General features: G+C 43.8%; 1 protein-coding gene across 1 annotated transcript; it reads right to left on the bottom strand.

Annotated features, from left to right (window-relative positions):
* Window positions 1-8,246: 8,246 nt before the first annotated feature.
* LOC119339904 (protein TIFY 11e-like) lies at window positions 8,247-8,927 on the bottom strand. The gene has a single exon (XM_037611802.1). The coding sequence runs from the start codon at window positions 8,840-8,842 to the stop codon at window positions 8,399-8,401; it is 444 nt and encodes a 147-aa protein (XP_037467699.1). The 5' UTR covers window positions 8,843-8,927; the 3' UTR covers window positions 8,247-8,398.
* Window positions 8,928-10,264: the final 1,337 nt, after the last annotated feature.

Here is a 10,264-nt window from a genome sequence, read left to right as displayed (position 1 = left end):
TTTGTCAGGTCCCCAGCAAATTCTTCAGACGTTAAGGCACGTCTAGAGACCTGACCCTGCAGAAGAGATTAGTTCTTTTTCTTCACCACCCACATCTGAAGGGGTGGCAAAGAGTTCATCACTCTGCGAGCACCATACGAGAATGGTGGAATAGAAGCCAAACCATTTCGTTTCACATAAGAGGGGTTAGGGTAGGCATATGAATAAGCAGAGAAATTCTTCGAGGACTTATGAACATAATGGTTTGAAGAATAATGCACATATTCATAGCCCTTAGCTCTACCCTGCGAAACAGAGTTGTTAGCATGATGATAATCATATGAGGACTTTGATCCATTTGAGGAATTTGATCCATATGAAGAATTTGATCTGGGGTTCCTGTTCTTCACTGGTGGTGTCATGAGGACATTCACCTGAAGACTTTCAAGGCACTTCTTGGGAACCCAGATTTTCTTCATGGGAGAACCGTTCCTGCAGTTAGTGCCAACATATCTAGCAAATACTTCACCATTCTGATTTTTGAACAGTTTATAGTTGGAGTCAAATGACTCATCAGAAGGATGAGGAGATTCACATGTAAAGCCAGATAAGTTAGATGGATCAACTGGAGGTCCCTTTGCAGCAACCCATGAGGTTTTGGGGTACTGCTCAGGCTTCCAATATGTTCCATCAGCATTGAGTTTCCTCTCAAAGGCAATACCCTCTTTCCTAGGGTTTCTGTTGAGGATCTGCTTTTTAAGCACATCACAAAGAGTCTGATGCCCTTTGAGGCTTTTGTACATGCCTGTCATGTACAATTCCTTCAGCCCTGCATTGTCAGTGATACTAGCAATGTCCTCAGATGAGGAATTAGTGATAGCAGAGGCAGGTGAAGAATTTGTAACAGTTGAAGCATTTGAACATTCAGGTGAAGAATTAGCAGATTCACGTTCAATGCACTTTAAGCATGGAGGAACAAATTCTTCCTGAGAAGCGCTGATTTGTTGAGCTAGTAATGAATCGCGCTCCTTCTGAAGATCTTCATAACTCACTCTTAGCTTCTCAAGATCTTGCTTTCTTTGAAGAAATTCATAAGAAAGTTTCTCATGATCAGATAAGAGAGTGTTATGATGACTTTGAAGGTTATCAAACCTAGACTAAAGTCTCTGAAGATTTTCAGTCAGGGCTTTAGTGCGATCCATTTCTTCACCCAACATATCATCACTTTTGTCTAGCATGTTTTGAACCTTTTCAAAAGCCCTTTGTTGTTTTACAGCAATCTTAGCAAGTTTAGAGTAGCTGGGCTTGAGATTCTCATCAGATTCATTTTCACTAGATTCAGAGGAGGTGAATTTGAGTACCTTTGCACCTTTTGCCATGAAGCAATAGGTGGGAGCGTAGTCATCATTATCTTCATCAGGCTTGTCGGTGGGGTCAGTTTCTTCAGTGTTCAAGATGGACTTGCTAACGAAAGCAGTAGCGAAGGCCAGACTCGCCACACCAGATTCGGATTCTTCAGACGCCTCCTCTTCCTCATGTTCCTCAGATTCAGCTTCAGAGTTCATTTCCTTGCCAATGAATGCTCGAGCCTTCTTGGAGCTGCTCTTCTTGTGAGATGAAGACTTCAAGGATTTTGATGACGAAGATTTTGACGATTTCTTCTTCTTCTTCGCATCATCAGAACTGTAATCCTTGTATTTCTTCTTCTTCAATTCCTTTTCCCACTGAGGACAATCTTGAATATAATGACCAGGTTTCTTGCATTTGTGACACAGCCTTCTCTTATAGTCACTTGATGAGGAATCACTGCTTCTTGAGGATTTTCCAAAGCGACCACGTCTTGAGAACTTCTGGCATTTCTTCACGAGCAGTGCTAGCTCCTGGCTCAATTCTTCAGGATCACCAAGGCTACTACCAGAATCCTCACATTCAGATTCAGACACAACCTTGGCCTTCAGGGCACGTGGTTTGCCATAGCTTGAACCATAGAGATCTCTCTTTTCAGCAAGCTGGAACTCGTGAGTATTTAGCCTTTCGAGGATATCGGCAGGATCAAGAGACTTGTAGTTAGCCCGTTCTTGTATCATCAGACCCAGAGTATCAAATGAGGAATCAAGCGATCTCAACAGTTTCTTCACCACCTCATGGTCAGTGATGTCAGTGGCACCGAGGGCTTGAAGCACAGTTTCCAAAGCACTCACTCTTCCATACAGTCCTTTACTCAGATGGCCACATATGATATTCTTTGCTTGAGAATCGAGTTGCTTGAATCTCTTCACGTCGGTAGCGTTCAGTGAGGGTGAGACAGAGGGAACACCATTTTCCACAACATACCAGAGATCGTTGTTAATTTCCTCGAGATGCATTCGCATCTTGTTTTTCCAGTAGGGGTAGTCCGTCCCATCAAAGGTAGGACACCCAGCCGAGACCTTGATCATACCTGCAGTCGACATAACTAAAACTCCAGGCGGGTAAACCAAAATCACACAGAACAAGGGAGTACCTTGCTCTAATACCAATTGAAAGTGCGTTATGTTGACTAGAGGGGGGTGAATAGGCGATTTTTATGAATTCTTCACTGAGGAATTTGCTGGTGAGGAAATTCCTTAGCGAAGAACTATTAGCAGCGGAATAAGTACTCAGAAGTAAGCATAACAGAATACAAGCATGGTCAGCATGATGAAATGAAGACTAGCACAGAGTACAGAAAGCGTAATCACAGGATAACATAAGATGAAGACAAACAGACTGAAGAAATTGAACTGAGGAAATTGAGAAAGTCTTCAGTCAAAGTCTTCAAACACAGATATGAACAAACACTCAACACAGTAATGAGGAAATGAAAGGGTTGAGGAAATAGAACCAGTTAGGTTGGTGAAGACAATGATTTGGTAGACCAGTTCCAACTGCTGTCTCAGTTGTACGTCTGGTTGGAGCGGCTGAGTATTTAAACTCGAGGACACACAGTCCCGGACACCCAGTCGCTGAGCACGCAGCTCAGGACACCCAGTCCTCACCGTATTCTCCTTGAACTAAGATCACACAGATCTTGTCCAATCACTCGTGGTAAGTCTTCAGGCGACTTCCAAACCTTCACAGACTTGGTCACTCGACGATCCACAATTCCTCTTGGATGCTCTAGACCTTGACGCCTAACCATCTGGAAGAAGCACAGTCTTCAAAGGTAACAAGCGTCGGATCCACGCAGGATCAATTTCTTCAGTGATGCTCAATCACTTTGGGTTTGTAGGGGTTTGGTTTTGGGTTTTCCTCACTCGATGATTTTCGCTCAAAGTCCTCGGAGGATGGGTTGCTCTCAAATGACAAGTGTCAAGTTCTCTCGGAGCAGCCAACCAGCTAGTGGTTGTAGGGGGCGGCTATTTATAGCCTAGGGAGCAGCCCGACATGATAAGACATAAATGCCCTTCACTGATATGACCTTAGGTGGATAAGATATTTTGGGACAGCTGGCGCGCAGCACAGCAACGGTCGGAAATTTGACTCTCAAATTCCTCAGGGCTATCATGTTCCTCACTGTGTAGGTAATTCGCACTGACGAATTCCTAACTCCTCAGTCAGAACAAATTCATCAGTGACCAGAAGAACTTCGTCTCTGTCACTGAAGAAAGTGACTGAACTGTATGAGATTTCCAAAGGCTTCACTCGAAGGGATTGGTAGGTGTAGGATTTTGAGTTGAGCATCACATGGAAATTTTTCCTTAGTATTTCCTCGACCCCCTTTAACAGTACGGTGTTTCCTATGACTTAAGAAAGAGAAAATGAAACTACGAAAAAAAAGTCTTCACGCTTCCTGTTCCACAAATGAATACCAAGTCTTCAAGGTCACACCAATTTCTTCACTTTCAAAGTCTTCAGGAAGTCTTCAGAATATCAAAGTCTTCAGTTGAAGAACTTCATTTTTAGGGGTCGACTTTCTCTATAAATATCAAACTCCTCATAGACTTATAGACTTGTGTACACTCACAAACGCATTAGTCCCTTAACCTATAAGTCTTCAATACACCAAAATCACTAAGGGGCACTAGATGCACTTACAATCTCCCCCTTTTTGGTGATTGATGACAACATAGGTTAAGTTTTCAACGGGGATAAACATATGAAGTGTATACACTGATATTGAGGAATTTGATTACAAGATATAGAAGAACTCCCCCTGAAGATGTGCATAGTAAGGAATTTGCTTTTGAGGCAATGCACATTTGAAGAGTTGAATCATGGAGATCTCCCCCTATATCTTGTAATTCATACACGCATTTGATTAAAATGAAGAATTTGAAATGCATGATGAAATATGGTGCCTAATGAGATTCAGCATGCGTGCAATGTCATTAATGAGGAATAAGCATGCAAAGCATAATGCAACAAAAGTATCAGCGCACCATCGGGTTTAAGATTACAACTCGATCCAAATAAAAGTTTCAGAAGAACGAGAGTTGTAACTTAAAAAAATGCCCTTAATATAGACCCGCTTGAAGACTAACTCAGATTTCTCCCCCTTTGTCATCCAATGACCAAAAGGATTGAAACTAAGGACTAACGCACCTGAAGAATTTCAAGTCGATGGAGGAGCGCTAGCGTTGTCGGGGTTGTTTGTTGTAGCGGGGCCTGCCGCAGTGTCGTCCAAGTCTTCATACTCATCAGTGTCACGCGATGAAGAATAAGAGCTGGCCACCAGTGGAGGAATTTTGACCCTCTTGAATTTCTTCGGAGGAGGTGCAGACCAGTCAAATTCTTCCTTGAGACCCATAGTCTTCAGTTCTTCAGTACTATAGACATGAGTGAGGACAGCCCAGGTGCGGTTGAAGGTTTCATGAAGGTAGTATTGGTTCTTCTTCACTGCATTGTGTGTTGAGGTCATATTGTGAAGAAGTGCACCAAACTGACGCTTTACCCATTTGTGATTGCGATCAACCTTCTGATGAAGACTGAGTAACTCACGGTCAGTCATCACCCTGGGTGCTGTGGCTTGAGGATTTTGCTTGGCTGAGGTATTTGCGGCAGAGTCATGTGTGGCAGAATCGTCATTGGTAGAGTAAGATGCAGCCTTGCGAAATTGACCATCCAATGGACGAATGCCTTCATCGATCACAGCAGCGGCCTTGCCTTTATCATCAGCTGATGAAACTGTCCGTTTGAGGACTTCAATGGGAGGCAAGTAGCTACCGTGGTTCAGGGTGTCAGCTTTGTAATTCAGTGAAGATCTTCCCCTGATGAATCTCATAATCCAAGTAGCATAGGGCTTCAGCTCGAATGGTGACATAGCAATATTGGCCAGAGTCCTCATGAAGAAATCATGGAAGTTGACGGGAACGCCATGAATGATGTTGAAAAGCATATTCTTCATGATGCCGACGACTTCTTCATCACTTGAGTCGTGGCCTTTGATAGGACTCATTGTCTTCGTCAGAATTCGATAGACAGTCCGAGGCACATACAATAGTTCCTTGACGAGGAATTTGGTTCTTGGGGCCTGCCTTGGCTTCAAAGGCTTCATCAGCACTTGCATATAGTGATTTCAAAGTTCTGGTTCGTTGTAGATACAACGAGCACCATCAAGTGGAGGACTGAGTGGTAGAGCATGAAGCAATTCAGTTGCTGGTGCCTTGTAGTGAGTATTTTCAGACATCCAGTCTAATACCCATGAGTTCACGTCTTCAGCGTCTCCGGTGATGTGTAGAGTTGCATAGAATTGAAGAATGAGTTCTTCATTCCAGTCACAGATATCAATGCAGAACTTCAGAAGTCCTGCGTCGTGAAGAACACTGAGGACTGGCTCAAAGCCGGGCAGAGACTCCAAGTCCACATGAGGAATATGTGCATGATCGAAGACTTTGTCTTTGTTGAAGAGCACTGAGGAATAGAAATTGGCTTGGCTGGCAGTCCAGAAATGCCTCTTCCTTATGCGAGCAGAATCATATGGATTATAATCAGTGAAGAATATGTGCTCGGCAAAGAAATCTTCAGCCTTGAACTTCTGTTTGATTGAGAACGGATTCTTTGGCTTTGGCAGAGGGGTGTCAGTGAGTTGCATCACCACCTCAGGAATCGCGAGCTCAGGTTCTTCAGGCTGAGGAATTTCTTGTTCCTCAACAGGTGCAGTCTGAGGATCAGCAGCAGCAGGTTCATCAGCACTAGTGGCTGGAATTTCTTCATGGACAGATGAAGTGGGATGAGTTTCTTCAGAGCCCATTTGAATAGTTGGGGCAGGGGACTGAGGTATCTGTTGGATTGGGGTGAAGAGTGGAGAATTTGGATGTTGACTGTCCCAAAAGTCATCGTTCATCACTGGCGTTGTGCTTCCAACCTCTTCTTAAAAGTTCCTCAACACGGGCCTCTTCAGCTGTGAACTGAGGCATAGATGAGGAAATGATTGGGGTTGAAGGGATTGTTTCCACTTCAATTTCTTCATCAATCTGCTCTGACGAAGCAGCAGAATGATTTTCTTCATCAGATCCGCTTGGGATCTCATAGTCTTCTTCAAAAGGAACAAGGTCCTTTGATGGCATGGAGGAAATCGAAACAGCATCAATTGGATTGCCCTTCAAGAACTCAAATCCACCGTGCGCTGGCCCCACGGTGGGCGCCAACTGTCATGGAATTGTCACGTCAGATGTCCTCGTGAAAGGACTTAGTTGTGGAGCCATCGCAACTAGGAAGCTTGAAGGGGTTAATCGGGACAAATGACACGAGAGGTTTATACTAGTTTGGCCCCTTACGGTGAAGGTAAGGCCTACGTCTAGTTGGGTTGGTATTGATGTTTCAATGACCGGGGAGCAAGATACGCTATGTCCGGCTCTCGATGAGTTGTTTCTTGCCCTAAGCCGCCAGCAGGTCGTCCCCTTATATACACGGGTTGACGCCCTGCGGCTTACAAAGTCCCGGCCGGCTTATAAACAGTGTCCGGCTCGGTGACTAGTTAAATCTACCTTATGATACAAGTCAAGCCATTACGGCGGTTTACTACAATGGGCCTTAAGTCGCCTGTGGGCTTAAGCCCTTTATTGAACTGTCATCTTCACGCTTGGTCTTGGGCTTCTTTCTGGTGAATCTTCTTTGCGTAACATCTGTTTCATTGCAGCTACTAAATCTTATGACTCTTTCTGCACTGAAGGACATGTTGAATTTTTCTAGACTTGGTAATCTCTGTATCTCTATCTTGCTAGGACTTGTCTATTTTACTAATGTATCTGCTCTTTCAGGTATGTCTGAAGCTTGATTGGAATATGCTCTTTCACAAATTTATCTGAACCCACATATTTGGGCACATTCAAGTTACGAAGTATAGAGAGAACTTTATTTGTTTTTGATACAGTATTTAGAGGCTGATGGGAAACTATTAGCAATACTATGTGGACTCCCTAAGATCATTGACATTGTACGCCTTCTAATCCTTTACTATATCTGTAGAGCAACCATATATAAAAGAAATTCGCAGGATCCGTCTTCTCCTATTGCGTCTTGCAGAAATGAGCCTAAAGTACATACTACTTCATTCAGAGATGCTTTTTGGTGTCTACACTCCAGAACGCTGTGTTTTTCTCTCCATTTGAACTTCTGTATCATTTTCTTATTATTATGTTCAACGCTGCTATATACGCAAGTCTGAAAATATTTTCCTTGCGTTATGGTATATTTTCTCTTGAGATTAATCTGTATTACGACAAACTTCTGTTGGCAGATGAAGGTTTCCTGACATGATAAGAGCTCTTGTGTCCTTTTGCGAGAAAATTCAAGACAATATACTTTACATGGTTATCTGTGCTCTTTCACATAATTCACAACTATCATCATTCTTGGAGCAAGTAAATGCTATTCGTGTTTGTTACATTTTTTGTCAATCTTCATAAAAGGTAATACATGCCTAGAACCGTTGGACACAAGTCATTTAGTACTTATATTTAGTGCGCTTTACTAACTAATAGTCTCTGCAATGTAAGGCTACTCTGGGTCAAATTCCACATTCCACTTCTACAGAGAGCTTGAGATTTAGCCACCCGTTAAGTCAGTGATATGTCATTTTTGTGCACTCTGATCTTTTTAATCCAAGATGCACCTGTAGATATTAATAAAGCAAAAGGTTTTACCCATGAAATATTTGTGCACATAAATATTTGTAAATAGCGTATTTTTAGTGCATTAATAGGATACGTGCGTCTGCACGTGCAATTTTACTAGTTGGTCAAAAAGAAAGACCATGGATTGGTCATAAATAAAAGAAGCCAGTCAAGCCAATTCGCCGTGATCGGTTGGTCAAAACAAAGACAGCAATATTTTCTGATCATAATTTAGAATTTGTATACTACAACAACATCCACACATTTACATGGACTGTAAATTACTCAGTCTCTGTTCAATTTTTTGTTTTTACTCAGGCTACTCTACTACGCGTGAACACGAATCAGAGCGTAAGCGTGAGACGGCTACAGGAGAACGCGTCGCCGTCGTGCCGGCTGTAGGGGACGGCGCGCTCGGCGAGCCTTCCCTTGCGCTTCTCCATGAACCGCTGCAGCGACGCCTTCCTCGCCATGGGCAGGTCGCCATCCGCTGCCTCGCAGTTCCCTCGCGCTGTGCCTGAGACAGCAGCGACACGGAGCAGCTCGGCGGCCCTGTCGGCCGGCACCTCGTCCAGCACCAGTACCTGCCCGCCGTAGAAGATGGTCATCTGTGCGTGCTCCGGCAGAGGACCCACCGCGTGCTCGTCGTGCGCGGGCACTTCCGCTCCGGGCATGAGGGGGAGAGCCACGGTGGCCGCCGGCCGCGCCTCCGCCGCTTTGATGCAGCGGCTGAGAACGCCGCACGCCGCGGCGAACCGTCGGCTCTTAGCGCTCCCTGTCGCCGCCATTCTTGCCGCTTGATCGATCGATGCCCCGTACGCTCTGCAGGCCTCGCGAACTCGCGGTGGGGAGAGGAAGCTCTGCTTTGATCCGGTGTTGTGTTGGTTGAAGGAAGGAAATTGATGGGTTTGCTTTATAGGAATCGCAGCGTGTCCTGTGGGTCGTTGCTGTCAAACGTGGGGGTGGGGTGTTTCTTCCTGGGACGTGGTGGTGTCTGGCACGAAGAACACGTGCTGGTCGAGGGACAGCACGATAGTTGCAACGTGGTGGATGGAACTCCACTCATGCCGCACGTTCAGTTGTTAACTCGGCAGCAGGCAGAGAGGTTGGAAATTGATGGAGTGGGTCTCCCTCCCGCTGCCAATTTCATGCGGCGATCATCCGGAGAAAAATCTTATACGACCGGGTTGTACTCTCCATCAGCTTAGACCCGGTTCACGGCATGTGCCGATTTCTGTCTCAAAGCACCGGTCCTGATTACCACTCAACTTTAATTTCAGCCCTCCTGATTCTTATCGTATTTTATTTTCTGAAGAAGTTATGCTCTATTCATAATCAAATCATAACAGGGCAGAGCATTGCGGAGATAAATGGAAGGGAACTGAGCAAGGCCAACAATATTCCTCAATCAGAATGTATAATGCTATCTGGCCAAAGACTGAAAAAAAAGGTGTTGTTCAAATGGATTTCGAAGACTTCAAATAGATTAAGGCATAAAATCTTTTTCTGGCTGCTTCTTCATGATAGAATCAACATCGGGAATCTGTTGAAAAGAAAGAATATGCATCTGGATGACTACAATTGCCTTCAATGTAGGGAGAATTCTGAAGAAACTTTGAGGCACCTTTTCTGGGATTGTACCTTTGCACAAGAATGCTCGAAATGCATTGTTCCAAACAGAAAATTAGGAATATCGAGCCTTGATGACATTATGATTTTACACTCCTATCTCCCAAAAGAATTAGCTCTGGACATTATTATCCAAGGATGTTTGAGAATCTGGACTCTGAGAAATGGAAAGATTTTGAGAAAGGAGGTGCCGAGTATTAACTGCTGGAAATATTGGGTCAGAGAAGATTTTGGTCTTCTACAACACAGGATCAAAGGAAAACTTTTGGACAGATTCAATGATTCTATTTCTACACATCTATGATGATTGTAGAGGATGTAGTTTTTGATCTTTAATGTTATCATGTTCCCAAGACTAGGAATTGGATAACCTCTTAGAGGGTCATTGTATTTTTCTTTTTCTTTGTACAAATTCTGTCTTTATTATTTAATGAAAATTACCGTAGAACAATTGTCCTACGGTTTCGGTTTAAAAAATCATAACAGCGCAGAGAAGTTCAAAAAAAATCATAACAGGATAGAGAATACCATAATTAACTTCCGCAAAAAATACCATATAGGTAACAAAACTACAATCTGGT

Source organism: Triticum dicoccoides, chromosome 7B (genome assembly GCF_002162155.2).
Source record: "Triticum dicoccoides isolate Atlit2015 ecotype Zavitan chromosome 7B, WEW_v2.0, whole genome shotgun sequence".
NCBI lineage: Eukaryota > Viridiplantae > Streptophyta > Magnoliopsida > Poales > Poaceae > Triticum > Triticum dicoccoides.
This window is presented reverse-complemented; position numbering and strand designations above follow the sequence as displayed.